We start from the raw sequence: 16,787 nt of genomic DNA on the forward strand, positions 1-16,787 counted from the left end.
TTTATAAAAGGACCACAGCTTTAGGATCATGACTACCGCATACACGAACTGAAGTGCAGTAAGCTTACAGTAAAACTTGTCTCTGAATGCAGTTGATTATGACACAATATTTCTACTCATGTTCCATAAGCAGTATGAAAGAAATGACAAAAATCACACCGGGAACAATTGCAGTATATCATTAGTTTTATTTTATATATTTACAGAAGAATAGTGTCAAAAAGGTTTTATTATCATCATTCTTTTTATTATTTTTAACGGTGCTGTGGGAAACATTTGCATCGGCCCTGAGAGTTGAGTCCCACCCCACACTGGGATGAAACCACAGGTCTCTGTGAACCTCTGCAGCAGAACTCCCCTCAGCTGATGTAAATCGCATCTCTTCTCAGCACATGGCTGACTGATTCCTTTCACAGAACCCTTTATTATACAGTCACTGATGGGCTGGTGCTCGTGTGATATCTAGATCTCTCTCTACAGTTACAGAAGTCAACTGTTGTCCGCTACACAAACCCGACAGCCACTGCCAGAAAGTGCCTACATCAGGTTGTTGATGTCTTACCCAATAGCGCATCTCCATGATTTAGTCACCTCTTTCTCTCTCCCTTTTATGTAACACAATGTGATGTTTACTACACTGTCTGTCGCCTTCTCTGGAACAAACATGACGCACTTTTATAGGGTTTATTTTCATGCCCTCAGGTGATTATTGTTCCCCAGCGGGGACCCCATACCAAAGGAAAACACCATTTTGCACATTGAAAACACTGGGAATCACAGGGAAGCACTTTGCACAGTAACTCTACACTATAATGATCACGTCAACCACAGCAAAGGCATCCAGGAATCATCAATCACTTCAAATCAATATTTTGGAATGAGGAATAGCGAATGGTCTTATTAAATTAGCTGGCTTAGTTTTAAGAGGTAAAGGAAATCTCTTATGAGAGCTCCACTCCTCTTTAGTTGTTTTAGTCTTTTAAATAACTAACAAATGTACACATTTTTCATAGTTTTCTAGCATGTTAACCATAAACTTTCTAAATTAAAGCTTTTATCTTAAGTGAAATGTTAGAAAACAATCACTTGGTGCCAACTAGGGATGTTATTGCAAATTCACACCATTTTAAAGCCGATCGTAGCTGAATAATAGATGAAATTTCACGTTCTAATGAAACCTAAAAACAACAACTTAAAGTCACTTTGAAAAGGCACCGTTTATACCCGTGAAGTGCTTTGATGTAAATTACCATAAGGTTGAACAGTATGTAAAAACAACACTGAGAAGGCCAGTGGTATTTTCTTCTTACAGAAACTCTGCTAAAATTAAAGAGTGAAGGAATTGTGGCAGCTGCTAATGAAAAGATGTCCAAATGTTCTTAGTTGTACCTTCTGTGATTTTTATGGAGAAGAATGTGTGTTTGTTGTTTGTGATTCCTTATGTTGCTTCTGTTTCCACACACTTTACTCTTTAGGGGGGAGAGCAGTGATGACGGATTAGTCACACTCCTGCCTGACATTTGCTTCTCATTCTGTCCCTCTCCCCCGCTGCTGACACACACAGCGACCCTTCGGCTCAAGTGCTTCAGATGGACACCACCACTCCCCTCATCACATGATGGAGCACTGCTCGGCTGACCCGGCTCCGGGGCCCCCAGGAAGATTGAGAGAGTCCATGTCAAAGTTAAAGCCAGGAGGCTGGAGAGGAAGAAAAAAAAAGAGGAAGAAGCCTATAAATATTTGTGCTCATTTCAAATCACATAAAATTCAGATTAAAACATCAACCGCAGTTCTGTTATGAAAGGGACAATCAAATGACAGCACATTTTCTTTCCCTGAAATCTTAGTGAGGTCAAACACACAATGGTGTTTTTACTTACTGCATCACCTGCTAGCTCTTTAGGTGGTTGTCCAAGGTCTTGCAGCTGTTGGTAAAAGAAACAGGATAAGTTACCAGTTTCACTCTACACATAAACTGCTTTTTTATGAGATAAGAGATAGTGCTGCATCACCTTTTGCATCAGGTCCATGATCCTCTCAAATGTGCTCTCTTTATCTGCTGCACCCTCTCCCTCTCTCTCAAAGAGCTTACAGATGTCTCCCATGATTTTGGCCTGCTGCTCATAGCGCTGGTAATCCTCTGGACTAAGGCTCGGTTTGTTGGTTTCCAGCCACTCTGGGTACTGCAAGAATGAAGTAGAGTTAATACAAATACTGAATGGGACACTGCAGAATATAATGTCTGCTATAAAACCAAAGGCACACCTTAGTAGTGATTTCCTTCAGAGATGGATAAAGAACCTCCTTAGAGAGAAGATTCTGCATGATAGACTGCATGATGGGCAGGATGTTTCCATCATCACCACCTCCTTCACCCTCCTCCAACCCTAGGCCTTCTAGTGCTTTGACAAGATCATCTCCAGCTAGTCCCGAAGACTGCAAAAAAACAATCAGACTATGAAGTTGCTCTCATTTGCAAAACCTTCATTATATTTGCTCAATTTCAGCTTGACCCACCTTCAGGTTGTCTGCATTTTTGGCCAGCCCCTGAAGGGTTTCTTTTAGACAGCAAGTGAATTCTTGTTGGGAGGCAGTGTCAGTACCTGCTCAGAATAAACAGAGTATTTTCTGTAAACTAACAAGCCAAAATAGGCAGAAGACTAGAAGTAAACTATAGTCAACACAAGCCTATATCTTACCAACTTTTCCCGCAGCCTCTGATAGCTTTTGAAAGTGTTGGAGAAGCTCCGGCTCCTCCTGAGCCAGCTCCGTCATGGCCTTCTCCCACTCCTCCTTAGCTTGGGCAGCCATGTCCCCTTCAAAGAGAGTCTCGAAGAGCTTACAGTCCTCTAGCAAAGGGGGCTGAGACAGGCAAAGAAGAGAAAACAAACAAAATCCCTTATATAGAAATAAGGAAAAACAGAGGAAGATGTTCTTCTTTTCAGCGCATCTGAATTGAAACAGTTTTGTTTTTTTATTCTAGACCCGACTCTAGCTTACAATGTTTTAAACTTGACATAAACCTGCAGCAGTCTTGCTTCCTAATAGTAAAAGAACCAACATTTGAAAGCTCAAAACTAAAATAACACTGACACTTTCTAGTTGCAGTTTTGGATAGAAAATTAACAGAAAAAGACAAAAGCACTGCTTTATCAGTCAAATATTGCCATCTGCAAATACTGATATTTACTGATATCAGGAAATAAGAAAGTTGCGATGTTTATCTGTTGTGTGACTTCAGTTTTTTGGTGGTGAAATGTTAAAAAAGTGATGAAGGACTGAAAAGACTTCAAATTGTGTCAGTTATTTCTTAAAATCAACATGTCCTAGATTCCCTAACATTAGGGGTAATAAATAAAAAAAAAAAAGAAAATGTATTGGTATTCACTATAAGCCAAACTTTTATTTAAAAATTTGCCACCGTGACACCACCATGGTTGGACTCAACTCTGATGGAGATGAGACAGCGTACAGGACGGATGTAGAGAACTTGTCCCTCTGGTGCTTAGAAAATAACCTGAAGCTGAACGTCCTTAAATCAAAAGAACTCATAATGGACTTCAGGAGGCACAGACAGGTCCATTCCCCTCTCATTAGAAATGGAGAACGAGTGGAATCTGTCTCCACCTTCCGGTTTCTGGGCACCCACATCTCAGCTGATCTCACCTGGACCCACAACACCATCGCCCCGGTAAAGAAGGCCCAGCAGCGGCAGCACTTCCTCTGTGTCCTGAGGCAGAATAATTTGAACCGGAAGCTGCTGCTGGCCTTCCATTCCATTCTAAATATTATATTCTAAATTATTTCGCAAGCACCTTTTGTGCACCACTGCTGGCTGAGGACGAAGCGGCTGCAGGGTCGGGGGCTGGAGGGGCGGGCGCCTTGTCAAAATCATCCAACGCACCTGAAAGAAAGCGATGATATTAGAACCAATTCACTCAAAATGCTTTTAATGGTTTCATACTCACTGACAAATAATTATCCAGTTATTCTATTGCTATGGGATAACTGGATAACATATAATGCTGCAGCAATTTTTCTGAACTTTAAAATAGTCATTCTTGTTTTTAATCAACTCATTCTGTGTTCAAAATTTAAAAAAAATTCATTATCAAAGAAATGAGCAAAAACATAATATATTCACATTTTAAAACACGAAAGCAGTGACTTTTTTTTTTTTTAAACTAACCAATTAATCAACAATCACTTCATTCTTCAAACACCAATTCTGGCCTTTAATTAGGAAAACAACAACCTGCTAAAGTTTAAACTGAGCATAAGAGTGGCAAAGACAGGTTATTTAAATAACTTAGAATATGGAATGGTTGTTCTGAAACTGCTGATTTACTGGGCTGTTCCCACACAACCATCACTGGGGTTTACAGAGAATGGTGTGAAAAGAGAAAAGATCCAGTGAGCAGCAGTTCTCTGGGTGAAAATGTCATGTTGATGTCAGAGGTCAGAGAATAGCCAGGAAGCTTCGAGCTGACAGGAAGGCAACATTAACTTAAATAACCACTCAATGCAACCAGTCAACATACAAAATATGCAAAATACATCAAACTTTGAAGTACATGGGCTATAGGGGCATAAGACAACGCCAGGTGAAATTCCTGCCAACGAAGAACTAATTTGAACATTAGAAGATTAGAAAAGGTTTGACTGGTCTGATGAGTCTTGATTTCTGCTGGAACATTTGGATGGAAGGGTCAGAATTTGGTGTACATAACACAATAATATGTTGTCTTATATAAGACAAATGATGACTTTAAACTGAAGGAAAAACATATAAAGCGGTTTGAAGATTTTTAGCCCTTTTCTGATTGTTTTATTATTATTATGAATGTCTTTTATATTGAAAACCTACTGTTGAGAAAGTAAAACTGTAGATGATTTAGCCTTTATACATATTTGGAAAAATAAAACTGTTTAAATCCTAAGCTGGGTTGTTTTGAAAATTTGCCTTGAACAAAATATGTAGTTAAGGAAACTGACTCCGTGTTCTGTGCAGATACACGATGAAGGGCACAAACTGAACCCGGATAAAGTTATCTGACAGCAGAGACATTAAGCGATTCGTGCTGACGTTTCTTCTTGGACATTACTCCTGCAGACCCCGGCAGGAGCACCTGACGTTGAGCTAAGCCCTGACACGATGAAAGCACAACAACAACAAAAAAAGGACACAGCGACACCACGAAGCTGCACGAAAACCCCACTGCTGTGTTCAGAAATACACACACTGATAAAATATTAATGCCGACTCTTACTGTCCAATAATTCTTCCAGCTCTGCATCGTGCCCATCGGACGACCCTCCTGGTCCTGACGCCATGATGTTGCCTTCACCAACCCAGCGCGGAAACTGCCGCTTCTGCTGTAAAAATGTCGCAAACACCTCTACGTCACTCCTCCGAGTGAGCGCCGCCTCGTGGCCGGTTAAATAGTTTACTCTGGAGCAAAGTGTTGTTTAGTGTTCTGGAAAACACGCACACAAAAGCACAAATGTTTACATGATACTTCCTGTATTTTATTTGTGTTTGTATTAGAATTTATGTGAGTTTTTAAATGTTTTCTATTTAATTGTGTTCCCCTCCTTTTTGTCATTATCCCATCTTCACCTCATTGATCTTATTTGTCCATTGATCTTACAATGGACAAATTCTGTATCTGTAAATGTATACTCATTGATAAGAAACCACACTGATCTGTACATTTAGTCAGTTTAAAACTCGCACATATTAAACTACAGTTGTTTTATTTGAGAGTTCTGATAGAGAAGTATAGAGAAGATTAGAAGGACTTGGACTGTGAATCTAGCCAAAGTGTGTGATAGAATGAAGTCAGGAGTGGCAGAGAAGTGTGAGGGCGGTGCGGGACACGTGTGAGGACAGTGAGACAGTGGTGATGTATGCAGTTTAATTGATAGATGGGTTCAAGGTGGACAGGTTGGCAGATGAGGTCAGCCTGGAGTCTCTGTGGACGTCGACGTTGGTGGCTCATATTGTGATCTATATTGAGAGCAGGCAGCAGGTGGAAGAGAGCCTGGAGAGATGGAGGTTTGCAATGGAAAGAAGAAGAATGAAAATACGTAAAAGGCAAGATAGATTACATGTGTTTGAATGAGAGGGAGACAGGTGTAAGAGTGAAGCTGCAAGAAGCGGTGATAGTAAAGGTAGTTGATTTTAAATACGTTGCGTAAACCATCCAAAAGTAATGGATGGTGCACACGAGAGGTGAAGAAGAGAGTGCAGGCAGAGAGGAGTGGGTGCAGCCAATCAGGGGTGATGTATGATAGAAGGCCAGCAGCCAGAGTGAAATACAATTTTAAGGCTTACAAGATGACCTGCTATGATGACATCTTAGAGATCATGGCGCCATCACTGGAAATGGTTACATCAGAGGGGCAGCTCAGGTTGAATGGCTTGGAGACAAAGTTAGTAAGGAAAGGCTGAAATGGCTGGATCATGCAAAGAAGATGGATAGTAGATATACTGATATGCATACATTTGACAAAGGGTGTTGAAGATGGAGCTGCCAGACAGAAAGATTTATCAAGACATCACATATTTGCAAAAATGCTCCGAAGTTTTTGGAGACGTCCATTTTTTGTCATGCTTTGTGGCAGCTTTTGAACATCTGTGACATCTATTAATGTCAAATCTAGCCTTTATTTAACAACATAAGCAAACTCTATGTTACAATAATTGCACAGCCATTAAGGATCAAATCAGTTTCTGAAAAATGTTCTGTTTTTTCTCCCTCTGCTTGCATCTTACTGTCTTTGAGGCTCGGGACCAGCACTCCTGTTGTTGGACAGAAAGACATCAGTAAGTATTTTGGTTTTCCAATATATTAGCAACTGTCAGTGACATTTATATTAATCAGGCTGAACTTTAATCATACTTTAGATCAGCCTGTTTTACTTATTGTTTTATTTGTCCTGTGGTTTGGGGAAGTTGTTTCTTTACTGATCTTTTCCTGTCTTCTGTTATTAGACTTGAGATATGGCTGCACGATGCTGTTGCTGGTGACTCCAGTTAATTCTACAAGACATGCTGTGTAAGTAAACAAACAACAGTTTGGTCTGCATTTCTTGAAAGATCACATCCCCCAAACTTAGTTTAGAGGGTCTACACTGTATATAGTGAAGTCTGCAAGTTTTCTAACAGAAAAATTTGTTTTGTTCCCAAATCATTTTGCACATCATTAGAATGAAAGTTATTGGCCATGTTTGCATAGCCCTTTTTAAAATGATGCTTTCATGACATTATTGTATGTTGGGTGGGGGTCAGGGCTATCCAGACTGACAATTGGGACATTGAATGTCACCTCTCCGCTGGGGAGGGAGCCTGAGATTGTGTAAATTGGAGTCTGTTTTATACCAAATGCAGAAAAAAATGTTTTAAGAAAGCAATTAAGTTCATGTTCATGTTTGTTTTGTTTTTGTTCCAATATGATTGTTTGCTTGCAGGACACCAGGAGAGATGAGTCCTCCGTCACAGATGGTGTGGTCAGTGAAGATGGTCGCCTGCAGGTTCAAGCTCATTGCATCTCCAACACACATCCACTGCCACTGTACTTAAGGGAAGTTAAAGACTTTCTTCTGCACCTACATTTGGATCACCTCGATCCATGATAGTCATTCAGGCAGTAATGCCTGGACTGGAAACAAGCCATCCTTAAAACATTACAACATTCCAGCTCCTGTGTTGGAATGAAAAACAAATGTGTTGTTTAAATTAGAGATTGCACTTGTGACAGAACAACAAATATTTTATTTTGATTATATAAGTAAGTACAAAACAAACTTGAGGTAGGCCTAAACTTATTTTCAGAATAATTAGATCTGAGAATGTGTTTCATTGTAAGATTATAACCGTGATGGCAATATAATTGTTTGTTGTTCAGCAGAACAGTGTCCAGTATGTTGGCTGTTATACTTTGTTGTGTTTGAAAATAAAAGTTGGGCTGATTTTTAACATCATTACAAAAAGTGTTGTTAATTATTTTTAATCATATTCAGGTTACCACAAATTGTTTTTTCATTTAGTTGAACTTGAAATGTTTGTCAGTAGGTAAACAATTAAAATTGTACAGTCAGAAATATCAAGTTATTCTTAATACTGCAGACTTGCAATGTATAAGTTGTCCTAACAGTCATCTTAAGTAAGCTTTACTTAGTTTTTTTGAGGCAACGAGTTTCCTCAATTTTTTTGAGTTCTGGGAATTAATTAGATTTTACAGTGTAGCCCCACAGGCCTTAATTGTTGAAATGTGAACGATTTAAATAAGTCAAATCAGTCTTGTATAAATGCCTATGTGATACCAGAGGTCGGGGGTTTCCTTTTTCTATTTTCAGGAAACGTCTCAGTTTTACAGTCCATACAAATAAATATGGTTGTCGGGGTGTCGTTGCTAAGCAACAGCATGAAAAAATATACTCCGAGTGTAAAGATTCAGAGGGAAGCGCTGACAAATGTTTAGCACATCCGGCCCGTAGCGATAGTAACGCTGATGGAGATGACAACATTGATTGTTCACGTGGGGCTTTCTAAAATTTTCTAATCAGATATCAGGCAACTCAGGGGTGTGTCCAGGATGGTACGTTGTGGGGAAATCTGAATATTTAATCACAAATAAATACAGTGTAGAAAGTAGGTGGATGATTTTCAGTGTTTAAACATTAGTTTTCATTAATCAACTAATTTTCCAAGGAGCGAAACACATACTTATATAATTGCCCCCATATAAAAGTCATGTCCCCGCTTAAGTAACACAAAGGTTTTAGGATACCATTATTATCAACATCACGTTGTTAGATGATAATTATTGATTCATTAGCCTGTACGTCACTTTTACTTTGCTGCTGGAGATTATTTTACTTACTGAGCTATATATTTCTGATTGGTAGTAAAATATGCAATATAATAATTAACTACAGCTTTAAAATAAACAGCAGCCTACAAGATTTGCAAGTAAAATAAAAATAGAATATAGAACTATATTCTATCACCAGCCCTATGCTTTTGTCCAGTGACATTATGATTAACAGTACTACAATTATTCAGTAATACTTATGTAGTTATGACCACGTGTGAATAAATACCTGATTAGAAGGAGAAAGGAAAAAAATATTTTTTTTAATCAAATCTTTTTTTAAATTATTATTTTATTATATTTTTGTTGTTTATTTTTATTTACTGCTACTGGGATTATGGTTGATCTGAGCTGTCCTAACTCAAAATGCTGCAATGCAATTTCAAAGTAAGTGGAAACAAGTGATGTTAAATCGAGATTTTGAGATTAATAACCTGAAACTCTGACTTACAGATGGCAAAAATAAGTAAATAAATGAATCAGTCTCTCTCACACATATACACAAACACACGCACATACAAATCAGATTTGGAAACAAGCTTCCATAGCTTATAGCAAGGTATTGCTAATTTCCCAGCCATTTTCTCTTATCAGCTTCTTGGGTTCTGCCACCATCTTTGCCGTTCGTGAAATCTCCCTTAAACTTCAGTCCAAGATGTATTTGAGTGATACTGAAATTAATTTAGGTCAGTGTTCAAAATAGTTAAATATCACGATGGGTGGCAAGTCGTGCTTCTAGAAGGATTCTGGCACAATCAAAAGTGAACTTTCAGGTAGCTCTGCATTTCCAACAAGCATATCATGCTAACAGACTTCACATAGAAAGCTGCAGTCACTCACAGAAGCTTTTCATTATTTTGATTCCCTGCTTTTCATTAGTTTTGCACCAATAAATAGTATTAAACTAATTAGGAAGATTAGATACGAGGGCTCAGAGTAACAGAGCAGTAGCCTGGGTAGCATGGAGGAGGGAGATGAGGAGGAGGAGAAGGAGGATGATTTAAGTCAGACGAGAATAACGGTGCAGACATTTGACGCCTAATTTGGTTTTTTGGGCGGGGAGCAGCTCGTCTGAGCTACTAGAAGATCCAGCCAGGGGGCTGAGGACCTGCAATCGTCGGCTCTCCTACCACTTGCATGTTCTCAGGAGCTGAGAGCAGCAGCAGCAGCAGCAACGAAAAGCAGAAAGGAAACTTCCCGCTGTGGTGTTTTTGCGATCAAGGTAGGCGTTTTGAGAAGTGTACAGGAAAGTTCACAGCACACAGTGGTAGACTTTACTGAGAAGAATTGATTACTTAGTCTACACTTTTATTTTGAAAATCTACAGGCTTTCGACGAATTAGAATTTTCCACCACGAGGAGTAACTTTAAATATCCAGATGTTTTACTAAATATTATCGCGTAGTTCGATTTTTCAAAAGAAAATGTTTGTTATATGTTTTTGAGACTATATAAAAGACTGCAGTGTGGTGTGTTTCTGTGGTTGGAGCAGGGTGTGGCAAGTGGCACTCCCACTTTACTGTCAATGAATGAACTGCATGAGACTAAAACAGAGCTGTCAAACTTACATGTTTTACTTTACAAAGGGGTTACATTCTCCTTTTACCTATTCCCTGATATGCCTAAATATTTCTTCTTCTTCTTTTTAAAGATTTTCCTTTAATTTTAATTAAGAGATGTGGCTTTTGTTGAGTGAAGAGAAGAGAAGCAAAATGTGATCCTCACTGTACCTTTTATCAGAAGGATTTTGTGCCTCGACTACTTAGGCATTTGCTGAAAAAATCCTATCAACCTTTCAAAACGCAGTACTCAGTTTTGAATACACTGACATCATGCTCTGACTTGCACATACTGAAATTGTTGGCCAACAGTGTTCATCTTGTGCCTCCATCTCTGTAAGTGGATTATAGGTGAAATTGAGTAACTAATGTTGTGTCATGGCAACAAAACAAGGACACCACATGACCTCTCTGCTGGGACACTGAAACATTCGTTTCCTGAACATCTTGACATGATAGTACATCTTAACATTTGTGTGTGCGTGTGATATGTGTAAAACGACTGTGCAGAGGAGCATGATGCTGTCACATCCTGATATAATCTATTTTCTATTTTCAGCATCTCTTGCAATTAAGGAAGCCCCCCCCCCTTGTGATTTCCATGCTGTGCTGTGCGACGACACTTTTTCCACGCTTTTTTCTCTATCATGACTATTTTTCTCTCCTTTATTCTTTCCTGATTCAATTCTACAAGTAGCAAAGCAATGGCAGTAGGAGTAGCGGGACTGATTTTTCCATTACGACCCAACATATTCATTTATTTTGAGTGGTTTACACAAAGCATAATCGGTACCCTGACTCTCAGGCTGGGTTGGGACTTTTGAACAGGGGGGGAGAAAGAGGACAACTGATGGAAAAGAGAGGGAGTAGCCAGCCACCAAATGAGACCACGAGGAGGAAAGCAAGGAAAGAAAAAGAGAAGAAAAGACAAAACTTGGCAAACATGACAAAGTTACCAGTTGTTCAGCAGCAGCCAGACTGCAGCACATCTGGAACCCATGAGTAACTTGGAAAATTTTTATAAGAAATAGGGGAGGAGGTAGAAAGAGAAACGAGGAGTGGTGAAAGCAAGGGGCCTTGTAGTGACTCAGCCTTCAGCTATTCCACTCCATCACTGTGTTTAAACTATGTGTCCTTCTGTGGCCAAGGCACAGGGCTTCCCCCGTGTTCCCCTCCTCCTAGGGTGAAGTGAGTCACCCTGAATCAGTTTGCATGGTCTTTTTTTTCCATTTCTCTCTTTTTGTCCACTTCTTTGTCTTGATACCTCACCACCAGTTTAGATTTTCACCTCCTCGTCCATGACTGTGTCATAGATGTTTAATAGGACTAATGTAAACAGGCCTTTTCTCCATGTTTATAACTGTCTCTCTGTGTAAGCTGTGTAAGGAGAGGAGCACTTGTGGAGCCAAGCAGGCAATAGGTGTCATGAGGGGAAGGGAGGAAAGGGAGGAAAGGCAGCCAGTGTTGCCAGAGTGAATCTGAGCTGTGAAATGTTAGCTGTGGAAAAAAAAAAACAAGGAAACAAATCCAACCCCCCAAAACACCACTGTAGATCAGCTGCTATATAGAATTTTCCTAAAAGCATTAGCAAGCACAATGACAGGATATGAACTCTTCTGTAAGTTGACTAATCTTGTCAACCTTGCAGTGCAGTGCAGCTGCCCAACCAGTTGCAGTTTGAGGTAAATTATATTATCTGGAAAATACTTGCATACAGATCGCTAAAAGCATTTTGTAAGTAATTTTTGGTATGAAGTCTGGAGATAACACTAGTACTAATTATTTTGGGTGGAAGGCTGAGCAATAAAATTGAGCAAACGGTAAGAAGGATGAGGGATAAGTGTACCAAAAGATATAAGGCAAAAACAGCGATGCTGTGTTTTGTATCAATTTGTATCAAGTTAAGTACTTTTTGAGTGAAAACGTTGCATTCAGCTCTGTCATGGCAATTTTGTTTTCTGACATTTTAAAGTGTGCCTAGCTGATTTCCAGCTCTGTAGCTTTGTAAAATTAACAGAAAAGCTGTTTGACTTCTACCATAGAGCCACTCTCTTCCCTTGCAAACAGAAGGTTTGAACATTTAGTGGGTGGGGCTTCTGAGCCTGAGCTGTCTGGAGCTCGAGCTTTCGTCTGAAAAGGATTACCACTAAAAATGGTGACCTGATTATTTGAAGTGTTGACCACTTTAACATGTGCATCCACCATTGTGACAGTATGACACCCCAACCCCTGTGGATTTGTAATCTTCTGCGTTGAAGCGTTAAGTTTGGCATTCTGGTCATGTGGATGCTGTGGTTAAATCAAACCTTCATTTACTAAATGAACACTTGCCAATCTGAGGAAGACTCAAAGTAGAAATTAAGAGTATAAACACACTTTATACTGTCACCCAAAAAAGTAAGATTATATATAATAAAATAATAGTGCATTCATTCTCTTCATCATTAAAAATGTTTTTCATTGTCTAGTCATTGTAAAATGCTAACGTCAGCTCTTACCCCAGGTGGGTGTAACTTAACTGAAAGCAGCTCTGTAGCCAGCTGAAGAAGTAGTGACAGGCAAGTAGTGACATACTTGTTGGACTAAATCTTACATTTCCAGAAATATTTCTAGAAATATAAACTTTTTAACCACTGACAAAAATATTTTAAACTACATTAAATATTCTAGTCAAATATAAAATTTAATTAAAACACCTTAAAGATATTAGATATTAGGATCAATATAATTTTGCTTGGTGCTATGTTACACTGAACTTTCTACCCAAAAAAGGAGAGGACAAAAAGACTTCAGCTTTCCTTAGACTATATTCATAGTTTAAATTCAAAATTGCACTGTACTTGCGACACTGGGAGTGGGTGTGGAACAAATAGGCCACATTTGCAACACGATGACAGACAGGGGTCTGGGGAGTTTGTAGCATAACACCCATCTCTGAGGACATGACTATTGAGCAATGTCTGAAAGGAAGAGGCTGCACTTGGTACTTTAATTCTGTTGTGAGAACACGTCTGGAGCTTGTATGAGACATAAACTACCAGAGAAATTAAAATGGTGTGTTCACCAGCTGATTTGACCAGATGTGAATGGGCTGTGACCACAGTGAACTCATTATTTGCAGTTTCGAATTGGGTTTTTAGGATTTGAGTTGTTGTTTAAGTCATTCATGAAAATACAACGGTAGAATTGTTCCACTCAGAAACTGGTATGTAGTCGGATGAACCCTGTTTGCGCACAGGTTGCTGGTCTCGCATAGTTGTCTCTTATATTTCATCTAGAGCCATAAAAAGTTGCATGAGACTCTAAAACACCACTTACTAATCATTATCTTTTTCTTCTTACAGATTTGTCTGCTTGACAGAGGAAACGCCCACAAATAAGAGGAAACTTTTCTGCTTCTCTCATCGCCCAATTCACCTCTCATTATGGCAATAGTCCTCCACTCCAGCCCTCTGCTGTGGACACGGCTGGCAGCCCTGGCTTTCTCCTGTGTGGCATTCTCTGTGGCCGTGCATGGTGCCCAACTCGTGCACGGCACCGGAGACTGGTGCATCTTCTGCTGGGCCTTCAGCTTTGCCGGCACTCTGCTCGTGATTCTGGTGGAGCTCTTCGGCCTGCAGACCAAAGCCCCTGTTTCCTGGAAGAACTTCCCTATCACCTTTGCCTGCTACGCTGCCCTACTCTGTTTGTCCGCCTCTATCATCTTCCCACTCTACTTCCTCAAGGGTTTATCGGGCTCCAGTTCGGTCCGCGACTACCGTATCGTGGTAACCGTCTTCTCCTGCTTGGCTACCATTGCTTACATAAGTGAGGTGAGCATCAGCAAGGCGCGTCCGGGTGAGGTGGCCGGCTACATGGCCACAGGACCTGGACTATTGAAAGTCTGTGAGACCTTCGTGGCCTGCGTCATCTTCGTCTTTGTGAGTGACCCCGTGTTGTACGACCGTCACGATGCACTGAAGTACTGCATGGCCGTGTACTGCATCTGCTTCATCCTGTCAGCAGCCATCATCCTGCTCTGTATAGGCGAGTGTACCGGGTGCTTGCCTTTCCCATTCCCCCGGTTCCTGTCAGCCTACGCCATGCTGGCCGTGGTCCTCTACCTGTCAGCAACCATCATCTGGCCTATCTTCAACTTTGACCCCAAACACGGTGGGGATAAAAATAGGCCATACAACTGCAGCTCACAACCGGGGTTGTGTTTGTGGGATAAGCGCATGGCAGTGGCTGTACTCACCGGTGTCAACTTCATCCTCTACCTGGCAGACCTGATCTACTCCACCCGTCTAGTATTTGTCAATGCTTAAAAAACAGGAAATCACGCTAGCAGTATGCTCCAAATAAAATTTAATTTGCCCACTTTGACAAAGGCTTTGGAATTGCTGTCTCTTTTATTGCTACAAGCAAATGGTGGCATACTCAGTCTAGCACTCTGATCACTTTAATGGTATCACTTGAGGACAAGCCGTGATAGGAGACTAGAGAACAAACTTTAGCATGATAGCACAGCTGAGACAAATCCTGTGTGACTCAATTTGTTGTTTTAAATTTGCCCTTAAAATAATATGATTTGACTTTTGCTAGAACCAGACAGAAGGAGAAAAGCATGCCCTATGGCCCAAGCTGCCCTAACTGTGCAGTGGTAAATATGGAAATGCATTTAAAAAAACAAAAAAAACAAAAGAGAGTGTGCTCAAACCATGAATGAAGCTTTTCATAGGTAGAGATTGACATATTCGGCTGGTCAAAACACAGATCTTGCGCTCTTTTTGGCCCGAAACGTTAAAAATTAGCCCTGAAACCTTGCCGAATTAATTTTGTGTGAAGTATACTGCATGACTGAATTTCTTAGAGAGAAAGTGAGAGAGAGAGAGAGAGAGAGAGAGAGAGGGGGGAGGAGTTGGAAGCAAGTTAGTGGTTGTGTCTACACATACAACAATATGACTTTCTGTTCATGTATTGGGGCATGTAAATGGCAAATATTTGCTTCCAGTCACCCAAATAGACTCTTATCTTTTATATAGAGACCTGAATGTGATTGCTGGAATCTGCTGATATTACTCAAAATTTTTAATGGTAGATCAGTTCCCATTTTTATACAGAAAATACATTTTTCATGTATGCAGGGATGCTTTGGATAGTAGTAATCTACCAACAGATTTCCCAAAAGAAGGCCACGTCTTATTTACATGCTGTGTTCATGTAAATAAGACAGAAAAATAAAAACAAAGCTAATGTTGAGTTTTTGTTTGATACTTTTGGCAGAGTGTATGTCAAAAGTGTATATATAAAAAGAAAATCAGTGAACATTTCAGATTAACTGTTACAGAAAATATTGCAGTGCCATGTGACTGACTTTTGTGGCCTTTTTTTTAAATGGCATCATTAAACTTCATTGCAGTACACAAAGCAGCAGACAGGGTTGCATCAGTCAGTCATTTCTTTAAGTTCATATCCCAACAATTCAACCACTTAAAGAAGTGATGAATTGGTTTACATGATGTTAAAGATGATTGGTAGGCTAGCTTTTGCTCTTGTTATGGAATGTGCATATCTGTGAGCTATAATCTATTGTAAGAACATATATGGATTTAAAGAAACAAGAAAAACATATAGTCAAAGTGCACGTATTAATGTTTTCATTGTGTGTTTATATTTCTGGTGTCTCCAAATATCCAAGAACCTACTAATGCTGGTCCCTCACAGCTAAGGTTATATTCATTACATCTATTTGTTTTGTACTGCTTATAGAAATCTAATAAAAAGGTTTCTCTCAGTCTAGATGTTCTTAGGATTGTAGTCTTTACATTTTTTATACTTTGCTGTTCCAAGTGTGGAAACCGCATCAGTGTTGAAGGAAAATGTATTCCAGTGTTTCAATAAATCCACATGATTAACAGATGTTTGTGTGTTACTTTCATGTTTTTATGCTTTGGTTTAGTCCCCATATGATCCAATTTGAACATTTTATTTAACTCTAAACTTTTTTTTAGCCACCCTGTTGGTGTAGCTCCTCTTCTTAGTCAAGGCTGAAAAATGCCAACGTCTATTAGAAGCTGCAAAATCTGGTATAGATATTTAATACTAAGTGTGTGACACACACACATAGGAAAATAACTGGTAAATAAGTAGGTACCTGTCCAAATGGAAACAGCCAGGGTTTAAAGCAAGAGCCCAAAAAAATCAATACCTTCAGTGGCAACACGGGGCTGGCTCCAAAAGTGAGTCCCACAACCAACTCTAATGTTAATACCTCCACCTTTCCAGCCAAAAAAAAACAGCGTGTTGGTCTAAAGAGCTTGGAAAGAAAGCAACTGAACTTCTTTGAGTTTCTTGAGTTTCTATTTAA

The 16,787-nt window shown here is 39.7% G+C and overlaps 2 protein-coding genes across 2 annotated transcripts; one reads left to right on the plus strand and one right to left on the minus strand.

The window, feature by feature from the left end:
- Positions 1-168: 168 nt before the first annotated feature.
- On the minus strand, positions 169-5,426 carry pex19 (peroxisomal biogenesis factor 19). The gene is made up of 8 exons (XM_026150637.2): positions 5,271-5,426; positions 3,816-3,904; positions 2,700-2,862; positions 2,518-2,603; positions 2,266-2,436; positions 2,013-2,183; positions 1,881-1,925; positions 169-1,698 (listed from the first exon to the last, which is right to left on the minus strand). The coding sequence occupies exons 1-8, from the start codon at positions 5,332-5,334 to the stop codon at positions 1,612-1,614; spliced, it is 876 nt and encodes a 291-aa protein (XP_026006422.1). The 5' UTR covers positions 5,335-5,426; the 3' UTR covers positions 169-1,611.
- Positions 5,427-9,961: 4,535 nt separating this feature from the next.
- On the plus strand, positions 9,962-16,339 carry LOC113011324 (myeloid-associated differentiation marker homolog). The gene is made up of 2 exons (XM_026150807.2): positions 9,962-10,101; positions 13,783-16,339. Exon 2 carries the CDS (start codon positions 13,864-13,866, stop codon positions 14,743-14,745), a length of 882 nt encoding a protein of 293 aa, XP_026006592.1. The 5' UTR covers positions 9,962-10,101; positions 13,783-13,863; the 3' UTR covers positions 14,746-16,339.
- The last annotated feature ends 448 nt before the right edge of the window (positions 16,340-16,787 follow it).

Source organism: Astatotilapia calliptera, chromosome 18 (genome assembly GCF_964374335.1).
Source record: "Astatotilapia calliptera chromosome 18, fAstCal68.1, whole genome shotgun sequence".
NCBI classification, from domain to species: Eukaryota; Metazoa; Chordata; class Actinopteri; order Cichliformes; family Cichlidae; genus Astatotilapia; species Astatotilapia calliptera.

What these genes read in the sequence shown, in the direction of transcription:
- LOC113011324 (XM_026150807.2), top strand. Translation starts at nt 13,864, where the DNA reads ATGGCAATAGTCCTCCACTCCAGCCCTCTGCTGTGGACACGGCTGGCA.
- pex19 (XM_026150637.2), bottom strand. Translation starts at nt 5,334, where the DNA reads ATGGCGTCAGGACCAGGAGGGTCGTCCGATGGGCACGATGCAGAGCTG. An exon ending in TCATGGACCTGATGCAAAAG is followed by an intron (nt 1,926 to 2,012) that starts GTGATGCAGCAC and finishes TTTTACCAACAG; the next exon opens with CTGCAAGACCTTGGACAACC. An exon ending in AAGAGCTAGCAGGTGATGCA is followed by an intron (nt 1,699 to 1,880) that starts GTAAGTAAAAAC and finishes CTTCCTCTCCAG; the next exon opens with CCTCCTGGCTTTAACTTTGA.